At 44.1% G+C, this 21878-nt stretch overlaps 1 protein-coding gene across 1 annotated transcript; it reads left to right on the forward strand.

The window, feature by feature from the left end:
- On the forward strand, window positions 1-21045 carry bcan (brevican). The gene is made up of 18 exons (XM_061080862.1): window positions 1-11; window positions 5439-5521; window positions 7337-7729; window positions 8846-9020; window positions 9123-9250; window positions 9693-9986; window positions 11160-12044; window positions 12491-13105; window positions 13229-13312; window positions 14188-14331; window positions 15487-15591; window positions 15674-15832; window positions 17268-17350; window positions 17462-17606; window positions 17698-17880; window positions 17996-18100; window positions 20187-20252; window positions 20933-21045. Exons 1-18 carry the CDS (start codon window positions 1-3, stop codon window positions 21043-21045), a joined length of 3771 nt encoding a protein of 1256 aa, XP_060936845.1.
- Window positions 21046-21878: the final 833 nt, after the last annotated feature.

Genomic DNA, 21878 nt, shown 5'->3' on the forward strand with positions numbered 1-21878 from the left:
ATGAAGATGAAGTAAGTCCTACGTGCTCCAGAGGAAACATGGCTGTGACGTCTCTTCTGATAAACTGACCATCAACCTTTTCTTTCCCTTTATTCCTCCGGAAGGAAACTCTCGTTCCAGCTTCTCTACAGACACAGAACAGAGAATTAACTCCAAAAGAAAATGAAGATATAATATAAAGTGTGTAATGAGTGAAACTGAAGAAATAAAGAGAGTAAATGCAGAACCAGAGATAGAAATAACAGCAGAAAATAAAACAAGTTTCATGAGACAGGGACTAGTGAAGAGAAGTTTAATGTTGGACATGAATAGAAATGTTAAAATTTATATTTCAAAGTAACGAATAAGTGATTCATCAGCAGATCAGAATCTCTTCTCTGAGAGGAGACAACCGTTAAATCAACATTTCCCACTTTTGTAAATTCAGGCATTTATCTTTAAGATCTGAGCCCTACTGGTCACATGTCATGATTTCTCCTCAGATATAATAATAATGATAATGAAAGGACTGTCTCCAGGCGACATGTTTGAATCTCTGCTGGTTTGTTGTTATAGTTTAAAAGTTTTCCAAACTGTAGCAGCTCAGGGCAAATAAGAAACAGCTGCTGAAGAGGTTTAAAGCAACACTGTACTGTAACTGTAACTGAGCCACAGCGCCCCCTGCAGACGTGTGTGGTGATTCACTCTGTTGGGCTTTGTGTAAAAAAACAAACTAAGTGTATTAATGTGTTGACTCTGATCTCCCATGAGAACAGATGCAGCTGTAACAAATCCAACAAACCTCTGTTCAGAATCCTTCATATTTCTTTTTTTTTTCAAACTTTTATTAGAACAAGTACCTTGACAGTGAGTCTCATACAATATTACAAGTGAGGATAAAATAAAAATAAAACACAAATGGCAGAAGAGTCCCAATGGGTTCCAATAGTTTCAGTTCAGCTTGTCCAGTCAAATATCAACAGAATGTTCATTTTAATATATATCACAGGTGTCCACTTTGCCAAGTGAATGTCCATCCGGAGTCGGAGGCCTGGAGCCTCTGGGTAGGTGGGTGGGGCTTGAGCCAGTTTACTGTATTAGCATCATAACTCTGATCATATACAATTCATTTTTACTTAGCCCCCTTGAAGGTGTAGTTCCCAAAATCAGCTGTTGTGGGTCTGAATCTTTCATATTTTCAAAGTTTCCTTCTGAATATTGGAGATAAAATCTGTTTGATTTGCAAACACCTTGAATCTGACGGTTGCAGCTGAGACTCAGGAGACATTCAGGAGGAGGAGTCTCCTCCATTCTCTTCTCCTTTGCTTCCAGCCCCCCCCCCCCGGCTGCTCCATGCTTCCTGTCGGATTGTGTCTATTGGGGGTTGGGGGGGGGGGGGCAGGAGGAAGGGGAACCGGTTGGCGGTGGTTGTGGGGGGGTGGAGGCGGTTGCCCCTGGAGATGGGCAGACCAAGTCGTCCGAGGTGGCGCGATGTGGGTCTGGTGTGATGGAGGAGGGGCTAAAGCCGGGCTGGTGTGATGGAGGAGGGGCTAAAGCAGGGCTGGTGAGATGGAGGAGGGGCTAAAGCAGGGCTGGTGTGATGGAGGAAGGGCTAAAGCAGGGCTGGTGGGATGGAGGAGGGGCTAAAGCCGGGCTGGTGTGATGGAGGCGGGGCTAAATCAGGGCTGTGGTCGTAAGTGGGTGTGTCAGCTTTATCCAATGATGCGGGTCGATTTGGACAATGTAAAACTAAACGGTATAATTGTGTGTATGTATTTCACCTGACGGACTCGTGTGACCCCCGACCACCTGGCACCCTGACCCCCCCGACCCCGGCCCCGGCCCCGGCCCCGGCCCCCCGACCCCGGCCCTGGCCCCCTGACCCCCAGGCTCCGGCCCTGGCACTGTGGAGACAATTCATGAGTTTGGAGTCTTTTGCTGTGTTTGGCACTTAAACTGTTGTTTATTGGTAAATTATTGTCGTTGGTTCAGGTTTTATTAATCATAATTTTTTTATGTAAATGTGTGTTTTTTAAGTTAAGTTTAGTTTGGACCGTTTACAGTAAATATATCAAGTTTAAACTTCAAATTTAAATAAACCGTTTCTGTTGTTGATCGTCCTTTGAGAAAAAATCTGGCACCAGAACCATTTGAAAAGTGTCAATTTATCACCGTAAAAAAACCCAAGCGCCAGCGGACGGTTCACGAAACGATGGAAAGGAGAGAGAGAGAGAGAGAGAGAGAGAGAGAGAGAGAGAGAGAGAGAGAGAGAGAGAGAGAGAGAGAGAAGGAACGACTCGTTGAGCTGCATGTGAGAACCAGCGAGCCACCGGGGGAAGTGACAAACGGGCCAAACTCTCACAAAGCTGCTGCAGTCCTTTAAGAATGTAGTCCCCCCCCCCCCCCTCACCCCATCCCTCCCCCCCACCCCCCCACCCTCAGCCTCAAATGACCCTTCCTGGCAACCTCTCCATCGGCCCCTCAAGGTGAAGTCATGACTATTCAGCCACTTGTGATGCTTCTCTTTGCACTGGTGATGTTGCCTGGGATTCATCCTCTCTCTCTCTCTCTCTCTCTCTCTCTCTCTCTCTCTCTCTCTCTCTCTCTCTCTCTCTCTCTCTCTCTCTCTCTCTCTCCCTCCCCCCCTCTCTCTCTCTCTCTCTCTCTCTCTCTCTCTCTCTCTCTCTCTCTCTCTCTCTCTTGATGTTGACACGTTGACATTTACCTTCTCGGAGACATTCTCTTTGTGTCGTGTTGTCTCCAGTTTGCCTTCGTGGATCTGACGCTGCTCTGATTGGCCGACGCCTCAATCAGCAGGACGTTAATTCTCGCCGGCTTTATTATCTATAAACTTTCTTCAGTCCTGGCTCCGCCCATCTGATTTATTGTCTTCAGTTGAGGAAACATTGAGACGTTCAGTTGGTTTTCAGTATTGAGCCTCAGCTCTTGCTTCACTGGCTTTGTATCAGATGCTCTGGGTGGATTATTCAAAAGGGACATTGTGATGTCATATAATGTGTGTGTTTGTGTGTTTGTACTTCCATCGACATTTCTACACAATGAGAGGATTTGAGTGATTATTGTAATGAATCCAGTTTTGATTTGGTGTCGGTGATAAATCCCGAGCACAGGGATCAGGATTCAGATCACACTCCTGGAGTCTGAATCACAGCACAAAGCTCCAAGGACACAGGAGTCCATCTGTCTGTCTGCACACACACACACAAACACACACACACACACACACACACACACACAAACACACAGACACACACACACACACACACAAACACACACACACACACAAACACACACACACACACACACACACACACACACACAAACACACACACACACACACACACACACACACACACACACACACACACACACACACACACACACACACACACACACACATACACACACACACACACACACAGACACACACCCACACAAACACACACACACAAACACACACACACACACACACAGACACACACACACACACACACGTGATTGTTCCCGAAACTTTCTCTAAAAATCTATTGTTGGAGATCGTGTCTAGACACTGTCTCGTCAAAGTTCCTGTTTCAAATGCTAAATCTTAAGTTTCTTTATGATGTTATTGATGCTGTGATCAGATGATCTGCCTGTCCACGTGTGCTGTTCATGTGTTTGTGTAAAGTCCTTCTGAGTGTTTTGAGGAACTCAGGGGGGCTTCTTAACTGCCAGTTCCTGAGAGACTCTTCGCACTCTCAAGCAGACAGCCTTGCTCTCAGTTTAATTTGTGTCCAAGGCCTTGTAATAAAATACAGACTAACAGTTTGTTCAGGCACGTGCACAAACATTTTGGGGGGCAGGTGCCCAAACCAAAAAAAAAGGGCACCCATCGCCAAAATTGTTTATGAAATTAAAAATAATAATAATAAATAAATAAAAACTTACTGATTCTCCCTCATTTGTTTTACTAGTTGATGGCCTGATCCAATATAAAAGAGAGCTGCTACCCTGAACTGCTTGTTGCAGTCCCCTATCCTTCTGCTTTTGGAGTCTGTCTTTTTTGGCATTATGCTGCAAATTTTGTAAATGAGATAAATACATTTTATGCATAATAATCAAGAGTGACTTACATAATCTCTATTATAAAGCTGACAACACAGTACACACACATTTTTGTTTACTGTTTTCTGACAGAGTTGAAGTCTAAGCAGCACAACACTAATAATATACCACAATATACCTCACGTAGCTCAACTTAAGACCTACCTTTCATTTCAATAATTACAATTTTAAATGAAACAAAACTAGTGAACTTGTCTAATTTGTAGAACAGTAAAACTGCCTTTAAATGATCTGCCTGTCTGTCTGTCTGTCTGCCTGTCTGTCTGTCTGTCTGTCTGCCTGTCTGTCTGTCTGTCTGTCTGTCTGTCTGTCTGTCTGTCTGTCTGTCTGTCTTGTCTGTCTGTCTGTCTGTCTGTCTGTCTGTCTGTCTGTCTGTCTGTCTGTCTGTCTGTCTGTCTGTCTGTCTGTCTGTCTGTCTGTCTGTCTGTCTGTCTGTCTGTCTGTCTGTCTGTCTGTCTGTCTGTCTGTCTGTCTGTCTGTCTGTCTGTCTGTCTGTCTGTCTGTCTGTCTGTCTGTCTGTCTGTCTGTCTGTCTGTCTGTCTGTCTGTCTGTCTGTCTGTCTGTCTGTCTGTCTGTCTGTCTGTCTGTCTGTCTGTCTGTATCTCTCTCCCTCTCTCTCTTCATTAAACATGACAAACGGCAGTAAACAGCTGGACAAGGCTTTGAAATCACGGATTTCAGTTTTTTGTTAGTTTATTTTTTAAGGAAAAGTCGGACCAGTTGCGACGTAATGTTTTCAGCGGCGTTTATGTTGTGGTTAATTTATCACCAAACAAAGTCGGGGGATTTGTCTGATTCTGCGTGTCAGAAGAGAAGTGGCTGCAGCCGTTTGGCCCTCAGCGCTGCCTGAGGAGGAGGAGGAGGAGGAGGAGGAGGAGGGAGGGGCCAGCGGGGGCTTGTGAGCGCCGCGGAGCATGTCGGGGCGAAATTCTCCCAAGAGCTCAAATAAATGCCCCGTCAGATATCAAAACACATTTGGGGGAATTGATGATAGAGAGAGTAATTTTAATCTTAAATATTGATGAATGAGGAAAAAATTGGACTCCAGCAAAAGGGCACTTTTCTCCTCCAGGGCAAAAGGGGAGGAGCTTGAGCACCACTAGGGGTCTATCTGTGCACGTGCCTGAGTTTGTTTGATTCACTCTTTATTCCTGACGACTACGTAAAATTGCCATAACAATATGAAACATTTTCAAACTTGGTCCATCGTAGGACTTGGGTTTACAAATGACCGGGTTCGATTTCAAAGGTCAAAGGTCAAAGGTGACGGCCGTGAGTGAGAGTACACTTTAAACAACCCAAGGACCCAGTTCCTCTTGTCTTCCCCCCCCCAGGCTGGACGTGCTCCTCCCGGTGCTGCTGTGTGTCGTGTGTGTCCTCCTCCTGCCGGCGTCCTGCACCCCCCCCCACGACTCAGGTATGCATGTGCCCCCCCGCCTCCACGTCACAACAGTGTATGTGTGTGTGTGCATATTTCTTGAGAAGCAGCTGTTAACTGGACTGTGGACAATGACTGTGGACTATAGTGGATCTGGTCCTGATTCTGGATCCTAGTCCTGCTGCTGACCAGAGACTATGATGCAGCAGGACTACTTGATATATAGTATTGAAGTTATCCTTCAACATGTTTCCCCTCATCATTGCTGCTAAAACCTTTCTCCTGTTGAAAGCGTGTTCTTTTATCCTTTAAGAGAAGACGAGCCGAACTCGGTTTGCTCAATCAAAGTATTTATTTAGAAAGCAATGAACAGGTTACAGTAAAGCAATGAGCTTCCAGTACATTAGTTGTATCAGAGCGCCATGAACATCTGGCCTCTGTCTATTTTATAACAGTAGATCTTCGTTCCTCCTCCTCTGAAGTGCGCAGGCGTAATCCATCCTCCTGGCTTTTGGAATACGGAAGTGAAAAGGAAGACACTCCCAATGACGCTATAGTTGCTAGGCAACCAGTTTTACTTCATAAATGTCCTTGAACCAGCAGATGCAATGTGGGGCAAAATTGTTTACAATTGGAGAAAAGATTATTATGTTTAAGCTATATCAAAACCAACCTGACTGTGTAAACATTCGCAGCAACTGAACCCAAAGCAACATACAACATTAAGTCAACAACGTCACTCTGTCTGATCTCCTATCCAGACAGCTGTGAGACTGACCATCAGTATGACACACACACACAATTCTTGTAGATTAAACCTTAGGAGAGGAAAAGGTTATTATTAACCTTCCCGATGAGCCTCAAACATTGTTATTTTCAGAACTGCCTCGTATCACTAGATACTGATGCAACATAGATCATTAGAAAGCTCAGATTCTTCCGATTCAACTGATGTAAACCATTTCAAGATCCGATCACCACAGCCGGTACAATTAACGTCTCAGTCGAGACACTAACACAAAAAAAACAATCACAAAGTGGACGTCACTCACCTAAGAAGCATCATAGTAATCCACAGATCGATAACATTCCAACCAAAACAGTCTTGGTACAAAGGTCCAGACGATCCAATCCAGGAACATAATCAGTCCAAAACACACTATTACATCAAAGAATAGCCACAGTCAGCTGTTGCGTAATCTCAGCGCAGCCAGCATCGAGATGTAAACAACATGAAAGATGTTTATTTGTATACATTTTAAACCATATGACCGGTTTTGCCTCCTTTATATAAAAGTATGATTTTGAGTGTAAAAGTCGCCTTTTTAGCCTAGTTGGTTACCATGGTTCCAAATGGCCTTTGTGGAAAACGCCTAGACATGCCCTCAGGAAAAAATCTGTGAAATATTCATTTTCTGTGGTATTGTTATCAAATTTGAACCACGGCTAGTCAAGGCTTCATGCTCGGGTCCCAGTGAGTTTTCCAGCTCATAAGTCCCAGAGGCTACATCATTTCTACTAAGGCCGTATATCTAGCTAAAACTACTCATATCTTTATTGTTAAGAGTTCAGTCAGACACAACCTATAGTTAAAAGTTTGAAATTCCAACAATCCTGATGATGTTTTCCTACACTTGACATCTGTGGCACATCCTCACATGTGTCTCTCTGAGGTTTCTACGTGTCTTCACCTGTTAAAAGTGTTTTTAGTAGTTTGTCCTGACTCTTGCTGAGGGTGAAGGACAGAGGATGTCTCACCATGTTAAAGCTCTATGAGACAAACTGTGATTGGTGATTATGGGCTATACAAATAAAACTTGATTGATTGATTACCTTAAAGCTGCCTCTCTTCAGATGATTCAAAGCTTCTCCACGTGACCATCCCCTCCACCCCCCCCGTGCTGGCCGTGCTGGGCGGAGCTCTGACGCTGCCCTGCCTGGTGTCCCTGGCCCACCCGCCGCCGTCCCCCTCCACCAACGGCCGCCGCGCGGTGCTCTCTGTCCCCCGGGTGAAGTGGAGCGTGCTGACCCACGGGCGTGAGACGGAGATCCTGGTGGCCCGTGGCGACCGGGTGCGAGTCAGCGAGGCGTACAGAGACCGGGCGGCGCTGCTCCACTACGACTCCTCCCCCGCCGACCTCACCCTGCGGCTGGAGGGCCTGAGGCAGAACGACACGGGCTTCTACCGCTGTGAGGTCACACAGGGCCTGGAGGACGCCGACGACGTGGCGCATGTCAAGGTCAAAGGTCAGAACCAGACAGAAAGGTTTCTTCACCAAATCACACAACAAGACACAGTGCGGTGGATAAATAATCTATAAATGTTATAATGTTTATATAGTTCTTAAGTGAATATGGGTTCTACAAATCCAATTAGATTGATTGGGTCAGGACTAGGGTTGCAAAATTCCGGCAATATTCAAAGTTGGAAACTTTCCATGGGAATTAACGGGAATTAACGGGAATTAACGGGAATTAACGGGAATTAACGGGAATAAACAGGAAATGTTGTGGGTAATTTATACTAACTGTATTTACCTTGTCATATACAGACATAAATATAAACATTTTGTTTTGTCATAGACTGATTTGAGCCCTGAGGAAACTTTGGGCACTTGACTATATGCTTCTGCATCGTTGTGTCATTCTTAACATTGGTCTTTGCACAGTATTTGCAAATGTACACAGCCTTTCCTTCTACATTGGATGAGGTGAAATGTCTCCACACATGAGAGAGTGCACGTGGCATTGTTCTGTAGAATAAGATGAGAAAAAAGTTTGTAAAAAAACACTAATGCAATGCCAGAGATATAAATAGTTAGCCAAACAATTGGAATCATCTGTACTCATATTTTACAATTGATGGATAAATGAATGGAAATAGTCTAGATGAACAGATGAACAATCCTCAATCAGCATGCTAATATATTTCCCAGTAATATCATGGAAACTTACCTGACTAGTCCTTCACTCTACAGCAGGCCTCAGTAGCCCTGCTGTAGAGTGAAGCATGCTGGGAGTTATCTGTGGATGTGATGGAAGAATGCACAGTGGAGGGTTGAAACTCAACGTTCCATACATCTTTAAAATAGAGTCTTGAATGATGTTTTTATTGCTCAGCATTTAATTTGCATATTTTTATTTTTTTTTTCAAAATTCCCAAAATTCCCAAGCTTAATATTCCCGTGGAAAGTTTCCGGAAAGTTTCTGGAAATATACCGGAAACTTTCCGCCCCTCTGCAACCCTAGTCATGACTGACATGCTGTGAACTAAATACACACTCTTCATATCACGAGCACTCGACCCGGCTGAGGCTCTCTGTCTCTAGCAGCTCACACAGGAGCTTGATGTGGGTTTTTCAGGGGTAGTGTTCCATTACCGCGACGCCTCCAGTCGTTACGCCTTCACCTTCCAGCTCGCCAAAGAGGCCTGTGGGGAGATTGGCGCTGAGATCGCCACGCCGGAGCAGCTCCTGGCCGCCTACCACAGCGGATACGAGCAGTGTGACGCGGGCTGGCTCTCGGACGGCTCAGTGAGGTGAGGACCCGACAGAAACTGGCTCAGAAAACAAGTGTTGTGTAGAAGATCCTGCATCTCGGGGACCGGTACTTGGTGTTTCACTGTCTTCTCCTCCTGCAGGTATCCCATCCAGATGCCCAGGGAGGGCTGCTTCGGGGACATGGACGGACTTCCAGGAGTGAGGAGCTACGGCCTGGTGGAGCCGGATGAGCTGTACGACACCTACTGCTACGTGGAGAAGACCGAGGGTGAGAAAACTCAAAGTCACTTTACAACCTGTAGCTTTGTTCACTTCCTTCCAGTCTTGGGATTTTCAGATGCAATATCAGTTCGTATAAATGAGTAGTGACACCACTCGTAGACACAATGAGACAAAATGTTCGAATCACGAACGCAGCATCAGGCGCTCTCTCACCACGCTGTCTCGCCAAATTATCCCGTTCACCCGAGTGTCTCGTTTCCATCACCGCCGAGCAGAGCTGGTTAAACCCGTTTCCACTGCAGAGTGGTTTAACCCGTTTCCACTGCAGAGTGGTTTAACCCGTTTCCACTGCAGAGTGGTTTAACCCGTTCCCACTTCAGAGTGGTTTAACCCGGGTGCAGATTGAATCCATTCCCATTGCAGACAGAATCCAGGAATCCATGAATCTGAAGTTCATTAAAACCAACCACCTGTATCCTCATGTACAGGTGAGGTGATCCATGGCTCCGCCCCCCAGCGTTTCACCTTCCAGGAGGCCAAGGCCTACTGCCTGAGTCAGGGGGCGGAGCTCGCCGCGACAGCTCAGCTATATGCAGCCTGGAACGATGGACTGAACCACTGCAGTCCGGGGTGGCTGGCGGACAGCAGCGTGCGCTACCCCATCGTCACCCCTAGAGAGCGCTGTGGAGGTGGTGAACCTGGGGTCAGAACCGTCTATCGCCACAGCAACCAGACGGGCTTCCCCGAGGAGCACACCCGCCACGACGTCTACTGCTTCAGAAGTAAGAGATGAACCAGTGGCTCCCGGTCTGGAGATGTTCTCTCTCACCCAAACGATGCTCAGTGAAGATCTGGACCTCGGTGAACGTTTGTTCCTCATGAGGAGGTTGTTTCTCGTCTGAGGGTCTGAACCAAACTTCATGTGTTTGTTCCATAGTTTCATTTGATCTGTTAGTTTTGTGTTTTCTCTAAAGAAATTTAGTCTGACAAACCTACGTCCTGTCGTCATCACCTACGTGGGCGGAGTCTACCTGTAATCATCAAATGAATACATACTTGAAATGTACGATCCTCTGTTTCCTTGTAGTGGAAACATCGAGAGGAGATCAAGGTCGTCAGTGAGTGGTTTTTGTCCCACAAAGTTAAAAAGTTGCGTTGACTGTTCCCAGTGGTGGGAAGTAACGAAGTAGAAATACTTTGTTACTGTACTTAAGTAGATTTTTCACATATCTGTACTTTACTTAAGTATTTATTTTCCTGACGACTTTTTACTTTTACTCATTACATTTAATCAAAAATATGTGTACTTTCTACTCTCAGTCTCTCTCTCTCTTTCTCTCTCTCACTCGCTCTCACTCTCTCTCAGTCTCTCTCTCTCTCTCTCTCTCTCTCTCTCTCTCTCTCTCTCTCTCTCTCTCTCATATCTAGGGTTCAAAATTTGTAAAATTATACATTATATACGGGTTATTGGGTTGTTTTGTGTCTGTATAGGCCTACTATAAAAAGCACTTTGCATTTTTAATTTTGGTACTTGTACTTTTACTTTTGATACTTAAGTACATTTCAACACCAGATACTTTTGATACTTAAGTACTTTTAATATGAGCTACTTTAAGACTTTTACTCAAGTCATTTTCTGACGGGTGACTTTTACTTTTACCGAAGTCACTTTCAGGTAAGATATCTGTACTTTTACTCAAGTATAGTTTTCAAGTACTTTATACACCACTGACTGTTCCTCACTCAGCTCAACAGAAATAAGAGTATTTGTATAAAGATAAATTTCCTGAGTGGAGAGAAACGCTGTCACTACCGAGGCCTCAAACCAGAATCGTTGGGATCAACTGCTCTAAACAACTGTATCTGTGCTCATCACTTGCTCAGTGTAGCCGTGTTAGGAATCGGTGAAAGTGAAATCTTGGACATTATAAGTAACGTTGTGCTCTTTCTTCCAGGGGACACGGGCCCTTATACCGAATCTACTCAGGATTTCCTGGCTACTGAGCCAGAAGACGTTGATTTCTTATCTAACCACGCTCAGGAGCCGGTGACCGAGGATCTGCTGCAGGCCCTCACTGTCCGGCCGGTCAAACACGTCCCTGTGGAGCCTCCGTCTCAAACCCTGTGTTACGACAAGGAGCCGCTGCTCCGGGTCGACCTTCATCAGTCCGTCACCCCCCCGCCCGAGCGTCAGCAGCCCGCTCCCACCGGAGATACCTGGGAGCCCGTGGAGAAGGCCGGCTCCCCAGAGTCCTATCACCCAGCACCTGACCAGCACCCACACACTGATCATGAAGACGCTCATTCTTCTTCCGGTGCTGTCGGCATGGTAACCACTGATGAAGACTCCACTTCCCCCACAGCTGAGGGGACGGTGTCGGTGAGCAGAGAGCCCTCAGAGACTCGTCCTTCAGAGAATAACCAAGAGAATCAAACCCTGGAAACACAAAGTGTTCCTGCAACATCTGCAGCTGTCGCACAGGAGCTGCTCAGCAGTTCAACAGCTGTCCACCAGGAGAGGGAGCGTCCCATTTCCCAGGAGGACCACACTCCATATGTCCACTTGGAACATGTCTCTGGAACTGAGCTGGTCCACTCGAGCTCCTCTCAGGTAGTTTCTGTGCCGCCAGAAGAGACGAGCCCCAGGAGCGATGAGGAAGAATCAGCGCTGACGACTTCGCTCCACAGTGATGAAACAGAAGTTCACTCCACTGCAGCTGGGGGGCAGCGTGGAGACGAGAGTCTTCATCTGGAGGAGGGGACACGAGACCCAGTGACTCAGAGCTGCATCGCCATGGACACCTCCACCCTGTCTGAACTGGGGCCTACGACTGATTCAGGTACTTTCATCGTGCTCTCGTTACAGTGTCTGGGAGTTTTTCGGATGAATAAGACTTTATAGATCTATTTATAAATCCTCTTTGATCCTATTTAAACGTTTCTTTATTCTCTTTATTCAGCAGCGTCGTCTTTCAGTCTCTGCGCTCACACTCAAATGCCCCTTGTACTTGGATTAGCTCCGCTTGCACTCAGGTCTCCTGCTCTTCAGCTCTGCTCCTCACGCTGCTTCCTCACATTCACTCACTGCTCGAGTCCATTTTATCTCGACAGAATCTCGAATATTGACGAATAGAAACCTTGAATCCATCGGACTGATCTGAAAAATATGAACCAGTTGTGCACAGGACCTTTGGACCTACACTGTTACTCTCATGCAGTCATAAATCTGGATCATACATTTTATTTCTGGCTGCAGTTTGATTCTGATGGTCTGTTTTCCTGACAGGTTCTGATCCTCCTGAAGAACACGCAGCTGTAACGATGGAGTCGTCCGTCGCCGTCGAGGAATCGTCTTCAGAGGAAACCGACCCGGTGGAGCAGAGTGGACACGTCCATCCGACTGAACTCCCAACAGAGGACGTCATCCCAGTCACAGAGGACTCCACTGATGCTCCTGCTTCATGTGTTTGTTCCCACGATCCCATCACTCTGTTCACGTCCGGGACCCCCGCCCCCCCGTCGGTGGAGTCCAGCTCCCCAGAGGTTATCACCTTCATACCTGAGAGCATCGCCTCCTCTGGGGCTGAACCTCTGGAGGACATCCAGGACCATGGTGAGCTGCAGGATGGACAAGAAAGCCAGGAAGTGTTTCTCAGCACTTTGCAAAGCCTCACTGACAGTGACCCGGTGGGGGGGGGAGGAGACGAGACAGAGGGGTCAGGTGAGTCATCGGGAGGAAACCCGGAGATGACCAACCCGACCGTCGCAACAGACCGCGCCTCTGAGGGCACTGAGGGCGTGGCCAGAACTGAGGCGCCTGCTCGTCCTGATGTAAAGGTCACATGGGTCACTCATCCAACCCTGACGCCCGGCTGGGAGCCAGACGCCTCCTCCTCCTCTTCCTCCTCCTCCTCTTCCTCCTCCTCCTCCTCCTCCTCCTCCTCCTCCTCCTCCTCCTCCTCCTCCTCCTCCTCCTCCTCCTCCTCCTCCTCCTCCTCCTCCTCCTCCTCCTCCTCCTCCTCACCGCAGGAGTCTCGCTCCGACAGAGAATACAGCGCTGAGGACAGCGATGAGGTCACAGCAGAGGTCAACACAGGCAGCGTCAGCGGTGAGTTTAAATGATTAAACAGGTTCTAGTGACCTAACCTCAGATCAAACCTCTGTATGACACCACATGTAAGTTCTCTACATCCTTATGTTTAATCACACACATAAATATCACTCTCAAAATATTTTAGTATCAACATCCATGAATTATTCTCTGAGAAATCGATGAAACTTAAAAAACAAACAAAGAAAGTCGTATCTCATTTTTTTTTTTTTTGAACTTCTTTTTATTTCCTTTTGTAGAATACAGTCATACAGTACATCGTTTTTAACATGAAATTAGGTATCACGGGTTCAAGTCTTAGGTTACTGGAGTTAACTGTCCATGTGTGTCTCGCGTCCAGGCCATCATGATCCAAATATATCAAGGTCAAATTATCGATTAACAGTGTCCACAGACACAATACATTTCACATAACATTTCATCAAGACATTATTCTGAAATAGTATGACCTGCATATGTCCATTGCTTAAAAGGGGAAACAAAGGGAAAATAAAAGCAATATATATATATATATATATATTTTCTTTTTCTCATATCAGATGGAAATGTAGAGCAATCGGGGACCTAAACCCCTGCGAAAGTCGTATCTCATAATGTGAAAGAAAGTAGAAAAGACTCCTGGACCTGATCCGGATCCGGATCACTGAGTCCTTCCTTTAGTTCACACCTGACTCCCCATGTTAAGGGAAGATGGGTTTTACAAATATACATCGATTGACTAAATAACGTGACAAACTTTTGTCTAAAATGTTCAGTTGTGTGTTTTTGGGAATAACTGAACATTGTATATTCAGCAGAAGGTGGATTGGAGGGAGGTGAGAGAGAGACCGGCACAGCAGAGTCCTCCGTCGAAATACTCACATGGCGTCCAGCTGAGGACGTGGACAACTCGACTCTCAGCACCGACGCTGGTCATGTGACCGCCACCGCCACCGCCAACCCCGAGGTTCACCAGGAGGCGGAGCAGGAAGCCCTGGCTGCAGGAGCTCCTGCTGTGAGAGCAGCAGCAGCTTCAGGTGCATGAATCCACCAGCTGGACGGGAGCAGCAGCTCTGAAAAGGCCGAGTCAGGAGAGGGATTTACTGCGTGCTGACTCAGCACAACAGAGAGATTAGCGCCTCACTCTGAATAAATACTCAGAGAACAATTCAACTTGAGCTCACAGCTGGAATCTCCTCGGTGTTTCATAAGAAGCGTTTCAATATCCTCACATTAACAAAAATACAACCATTTCTATTCATGTCCAAACACAAAAGGTCTTAGTTTGTCAGTATGATTCAAAAGTAAAAAGACACAACATTTTGTCTAAATCATGCAAAATACAGAAGATTGAAGATTGTTGCTGTGAAATGAACAACAGGCAACGACAGTAACAGTTCAATGTAGAAATAATTTAAAGTTTTATAAAGATCAGACAGAAAAAAACAAGCATGTCTGTATGTATATACCTGCATTACACTATTATCAATATTAATGATTGAGTGAATTACACTCAAAGACTCAGACCTATCCGACTCTACAGTTATAAATTTAGTTTTATTTTTACTTATAAAAGCAAAAACTAAAGAGGGAAAGAAATAGAATTTAGCTGACTCGTGTCATTTGACTTTTATATTATTTGACGTGTGAACATGAAATCAATACTATTTTTTACAAGCTCTTTAAAAAAAGTCACTGTGATAGAATTAATCATAAAATAATATTGTTATAATCAGATTTCAACATCCACTCAGCCTCCAGTCTCATTCCTGATGAGACAGCGCCATCTGCTGGTGTTTCTTTTGAGTTCAAGCGATTTTATTTCCAATATGTTTAGATTTTTTGGAGGAACATTGATTGTTTTGGGGCAGGACTCATGATATAAAATACATATTATACCATATCCTGAAAGTGAAAAACTTGAAACTCTGTGTTTGAAATATGATTTAAAAAGGTTTTACGTGAGTGAAACTAGGTTTTGAGGCTTCGCAAAATGTTTCTATTGGCTGAGAAAGAAGAGATCCAATGCCTGCAAACATTATTTAGTGTTTGATTTCCTTCTTTTATCTTTTTACAGTGTTCCTTAGTCATTTTAAGACAATTGATTGAGGATGTGAGATCCTAATTAGATCCTATTTAATCAAAGCATGTGTTAAAATCCTGTTATTGAACCTCCTGCTGTTCTCCTGCAGACTCCTGTCTGGAGAACCCTTGTTTAAATGGAGGCACTTGTGTGGACGGTGAATGGAGGAGGTGTCTCTGTCTGCCAGCGTACGGAGGAGACGTGTGCCAGACAGGTATCAACCAGCAGATCCACAGACAGAGGTGGTTTCAAACAGACCTGGGTACTGACTCCTCTTGTCCTCCTCTGTGTCTCAGACCTGGAGCTGTGTGAGCCGGGCTGGGAGAAGTTCCAGAGCTTCTGTTACCAGCACTTCATCAAGAGGCAGAGCTGGGAGGCGGCGGAGCAGCACTGCCGGATGAGCGGCGGACACCTGATCTCCCTCATGACCCCCGAGGAGCAACACTACATCAACGGTAAAGTGGGAAACACCAGAAAAGAAACAACGCAGCAGAACTGGAAGCTAAATCATCCAGATTCCGTAAATTACAGAGTCTGGCTCCAAACGCACAAGATGGCCGCCTTCGTGTCTGAGATAGTTGGGCTTCGTTTCTGGAAAGAGGGAGGAAGTGGAGACAAGTCGGCCATCTTGGTTTACGGTCGATGCTCTGGTGATTCAGTGTCGTGATGAGAGAGAAGACGACAGCCGAGGATTCATTTTAGTGACGTGTTAATAAATTAACTGTAGAGCTTTAAAATAATATACAACTTTTTACCAAACAATCAAACACTTTTACAGTTTCCCAACTTCCTCTGACATTGAACATCTGTAGTTGGGCGCCGACCTTTAAACAATAATTTCAGTCATCAATCGAATCAGATCCTGGATCAGTCATGACGCAGACTGACTCATATTAACTGTTAACTGGGTTTCACGCTTCACGACTCTCACTTCCTTCTTGCAGCAGATCACAAATCTGTGATCGGGGAATAAATGTAAAAATTAATTCCCGGGATGGAACCTCCAGGAGAACGACACCTGGAGACTCTGAAAAACTAATAATATAAACTGATTTAACAATCAGCTGATTGTAAACTGCACAAACACATAACTTTTTATACAGTTCAGACATTTTTATGATTGACGTGCAGGTTTCAAATGATTGATCTGCCTGTCACACTTAATCCTTTTTCTTTGCTCTTCACTATCCTGCAGATTTAGTGTTTTAAACTCTCTAGACACATAAATACAGCTCATTTATTCACAGCGTCCATGTTTTTCTGATCCAGACGCTCCCAAGTGATGAGATTCTTTTTACAACGACGCCTCTCAAATGGATCCAGACAAGACACAACAGCGACTTTTCATGTCTTCAATCATCCCTTTACTGTAAAGCACACGTCACGGTTGGTGTTTGGTCTGGCTGCGAGGCGACAGGACTCTTATCTGACATTCCTCTGGTGGCGCTGGAGTTTCCCCGTGCGGGAAGCGTTGCCATGGAGCGTTCAGACCGAGACTCAAACTGCAAACAACAGCTTCGCTCCTACTGAGTTCAAGTTGTTTCTGTCCATCAACTCGTTCCAGGACGTCTCAGATCCACCGGCTCCGGGTGTGAAGGCCTGAGACCAGTCGGCCCACTCACATGAATGGGAAAATAAACCAGTGCAAAAATAAGACAAACAAAAGAAACTGAAACAACAGAATATTGAGTCTAGTACATTTTACACAACAATAATCACAGTTTGGATTCAGTCTGAACTGTTTTGACTCCTTACACAGTTAATATATACATATATATATCTATGTGTATATAGATATATAAATATATAGATATATAGATATGACTGTACATAGCTTTGATACCGTGACCCCTGTTTAGTTTTCTTGTTTTTCTTCTGATGTTTATTTAGACAAATACAGAGAATACCAGTGGATCGGACTGAATGACAGAACCATCGAGGGAGACTTCCGCTGGTCGGACAGTAACCCCCTGGTGAGCGTCTCCGTTCGTCTCCACTGGGAACGAAGACGGACGATGTGTCCAGTTACTGATCAATGAGAACAGAATTCATGTGACGTTGTTTTGATCCTCTCTCTGTGGCAGCTCTATGAGAACTGGTACCGAGGCCAGCCCGACAGCTACTTCCTGTCCGGAGAGGACTGTGCGGTGATGGTGTGGCACGACGGCGGCCAGTGGAGCGACGTGCCGTGCAACTACCACCTGTCCTACACCTGCAAGAAGGGAGTGTGTGAGTGCACCTGATGGAGCTGCACCTTCCCTGGCAGCAGGTCTTGTGTTTGATCACGTGATCATGTCTCCATCTTGTCTCCACCCGGCAGCCTCTTGTGGCGAGCCTCCGCAGGTTCTCCACGCGAAGGTGTTTGGGAAGAAGCGTTTGCGTTTCGAGACCAACACCAAGGTGCGGTATTACTGTGAGGAGGGCTTGGTTCAGAAGCTGAATCCGGTGATCAAGTGCCTGCTCGGCGGCCAGTGGGAGGAGCCTCTGATCACCTGCACGCCACGTACGTGTTTGAATTGACAATGTTCAGACGTGTGTCACAGTCACTCAGTTCAATTCTCTGCACACAGGCAGCAGGCATCACTCCACAATAAACCTGATACTTGTTGTCCCTCCAGCCCGCTCAGTGGAAGAAGACGAGGTCACATCCCTGCCTCACCAGCACCAGGAGGTCGTGGAGGTCATGGAGGTCGTGGAGGTCATGGAGGTCGTGGAGGTCGCGGGTACAGCCACGGACAAAGCAGTGACGCGTTTTTTTGGACATTAAGAGGAATGTGTAAAAACATCCTTTTCTTTCTTAAATACGAAATCTTCTCCTCGTCCTGTTTTCTTTTCAGCCCAGTTTCTGCATCAAGTTATAAACTAATCTTTCATTTTAAAGAAACCTCAAGGAGAGATTTTAAGAATATTGTAGTTAAATATGAGTAAAGTTGTAAATTAACAAGTAAAAAGTATTTTATATTACAAGAATAAAGTGTGGTAGTGGTAATTACATTTTCTAGTTGTTTATATACCTGTAAAAGAAGTGCTGTAATATATAGGTTGTACAAAGCAGATGAGAATAATTAAATCTATAATGAACACAAACTATTTACATGTTGTAATATAGTAAAAATTAATCCAATGAAAGTAGAGAATTAAATGTAATTTTATAATCTTGTGGGAGTTTTTGCTGTTGTCGTATTTCTAACATGATCTCATGACTCTTAACTCACGATGTCTGATCGCTTTAACTCTGCCTCTGTGCTGGCGCCACCTAGTGGCTGGAGTCGACGTGTTTTCAGTTTGACTAGATTTCAAAGTTCAAAGGTCACAGTGACTTTATGAGTCTAAAAAAACAGTGGTTACCTTGTTGCACAAACACAACAAGACTGTAACTAACTCAGATGAAACCAGGAAATATTAATACTAAATGACTAACTGATGCTAACTTTGAGTGCCTGGCTTTCTTTATTCTTTTTTTTATTATTATTATTACTTTTCGGAAGACATCTCTTTGAGTTCATTCAACATGAATAATGCTGCAAATCCGAAAATGTACATACTTCATTTAGCGGTTGTTGTTTTATGAGTTTTCTAGGTTCTCGTCCGCTCAGAGGAACCGGTCACACACACGCTGGCTTCTCTGGAACCGAGTTCCATCATCTGACAGGTGCCATATTCATAATAAAACTTTCTCTCAAATTGGTTACCTGATTGCATCATTTCTTCTTTTTGACACATCCTGCCATCCGCAGAGAGAGAGAGAGAAAAACGGAGAAGCATATATCGGCCTTCATTCCGTAGGGTTTAATACATAAAAGGGTTTGTTGGTTTTGTTCTTGAGCGTAAACTTAATTTTGAAATAGTTTATTTTATAAGAATAATTTTTTTGTTTTTATTAATTAAAAATGAAATAGATAACTTCATTTCTTATATGAGGAAAATAAAGCAGACAAACTAATGACATGAAATCTGAAAATAATCTTGTGAATTAAGAAAAACAGTAGAATTATTTATGAATTTATTTATGAATTCAGAAAAAGAGAGCAGATTTATTTTAGCTCCAGTGAATTTAATGTGTTTCCATAGTTTTCATTGTTTATATTGTTGAGCATAATGTGCTTAAACTTATTCTATTTGTGGACAAACTCTATGTGACCCAAAGGCAACACTGTTAAACAACTTCTTCACTTCCTTTGTGAAACATTCAAACTAACAAGTCTCACGCTGTTAGAAAACCACAATATCCGTTTTGAACATAACTTGAGGACAGGACATATCTTAATGAAGTGGTCTGGAGGAACCAGACGTCTTATTAGAGCCTTCAGCACATTGGAGTCTGACAGGAAAGATTACAACAGTTTTCAAGCTGGTGTCAATCAAAACTAAATGTATTTCCAAATGTATCCTCACTGATGATCCCTCAGCAGGAAAATGGCTGAAACTGAAGTTCTTTATAGTATTAAGTCCTCAAGAGCGAGTGGAAACACAGATGGTGAGTTTTAAAGTATTATACTGAATTCTGAGTGTACACATTGTTTTATATTATTATTATTATTATTATTATTATTATTATTATTATTATTATTATTATTATTATTATTATTGATTTGTGATGTTAAAACAGTGAGTTGTTCATTTGGAAATTGTTCATTTTCATCAGTCTTTGACTCGGTGGACTTGACTTCACTGTTTTTCCATTTTGTAAAACTGAAACATTCCAGAAGTCTCCAGGATTTGTCCCTTGTGTTTTTCTGTTTGACAGAAACATGAACACTTTTACCAGCAGAACATAAATGTACATATATGTATATTTTTGTGTTGCAGTGGCCACACCCTCTACGGATGAACACACTTATACCACCGTCAAGTACACAAAAACTCAGCGACCTGGTGGGTGATAAACTGCACTGAACTACTTTAGCAATCGTGTCATACGTTTTTCAAAGGACATGAACAAAAACAAATATTCTTCTGGTTTTTGATTGTTGATTACCTTAAGACCATTTCAATATTTTCTGACCTTGTATTATAGGACAAAATAATCTGCCGATCAAATGTATAATGTAAAAATAACGTTCCTGTCCTAAACCTTGAGTTCAATCACAGAATAAAAATGTGTCTTCTGCATTAAAATGATTTTGACCCTCATGTAAATTGCATCAGTTTGAAGCCACTTCTGTGAATAAATGCTCATCGATGGTTCGAGTAAAAAGGAAGTTCAATTATATTTAAAACATTAAGAGAGTAAGTGTAAAAACTCTCTGAGTGTGTTTCCTGTACAAAAGGGTGAGGATAAGTCAGTGGTGTGAAAAAAAAAGACAATGAGGAAGTGACAGAGAAATATTTATAGTCAACTCCAAAGAAACGGTCGAGACTTCTACTTCCTGTCGGCTACACTCGCTCCTGGTTTCTACAAATTCATCTTTAATCTGTTAGGGTTGATTTCTGTTGGTCGTTGGTCGACTTTAAAAACAAAAGACATGAAGGTGTGACTTCATCTTTAAAGACTTTTATGATTATTAGACATTTATCTTCATCGTCTTTCTCTTCTGCTGTTGAACAACATGCAGCATCAAGCAGGCGATCGGGGGTCACATGGGAGCGAGTGGCCCTGCTGGTCCTCAGTGTTCTCCTGGCAGCTGCCCTCACAGCTCTTGGTGTAACCCGTGAGTTTGATTCCTAGAAGAACATTTTTGCAGAACAGGTCATAAAATCTGTCCAAACACTTCTTGAAATTAAAACTTTTACTCTTATCTGTTTGTTTGTGTTGATGTAAAATCAACAAATGGAATTTAACATTTCTAGTTAATGATTCTCCTGCTCGTCATCAAGAACTGACTCGTTTATCAAATGAAGGTTTAACCTTTACTGATGAAATTGTCTTTTTCTAATCAGTTTATGAAAATGCTCAAACCAACAAGCTTCAAGAGGAATGTGAAGCAAAACCTCTCTCAGGTAAACCTCTTCATTTAGTTTCTGAAGTTTTAAGGTTTCATCCGCAGCAAGGTCACTTTCTCTTAAAGTAGTTTCTTCACATTTCTGCTTCTTCTCTGTTCAGATGATTCTGATGAAAGTTACATTTTGTTGAACAGAAATACTCAGTAAGACAAAGCCGTGCAAAGTGGAGCAGCCATGTAAACCTCCTTCAGTAATAGGTGAGTCACACATTAGCTTCTCCTGATGATTAAAGAAACAGTGAAGGACTGATGGATTCAGTCACTTCAGCTGTGTCTCAGTTCAGCGGCTGCTTCCTTCAGAGGACGCGGTCGACCCGACCCACGAAGGAGGCGTCCTGGTGGGTGGGGAACAGAAATGAGACGTTCTCGTCTACAAAGGATTTCCATGTCTGCCCACTGTTGCCTAGCAACAGAACTTAGACAAGATGAGAGAGTTAATGCCCGTTGGTTTAGTTTAACATTTGTCCCATTAGATGTTCAGTTAAATCAAAGCGTGATAACGAGAAGCATCGGACGTCTCAACGCCTGCCGGCTCCATCAACCTTTTGAAAAAGGGTTT

Source organism: Limanda limanda, chromosome 11, assembly GCF_963576545.1.
Source record: "Limanda limanda chromosome 11, fLimLim1.1, whole genome shotgun sequence".
NCBI lineage: Eukaryota > Metazoa > Chordata > Actinopteri > Pleuronectiformes > Pleuronectidae > Limanda > Limanda limanda.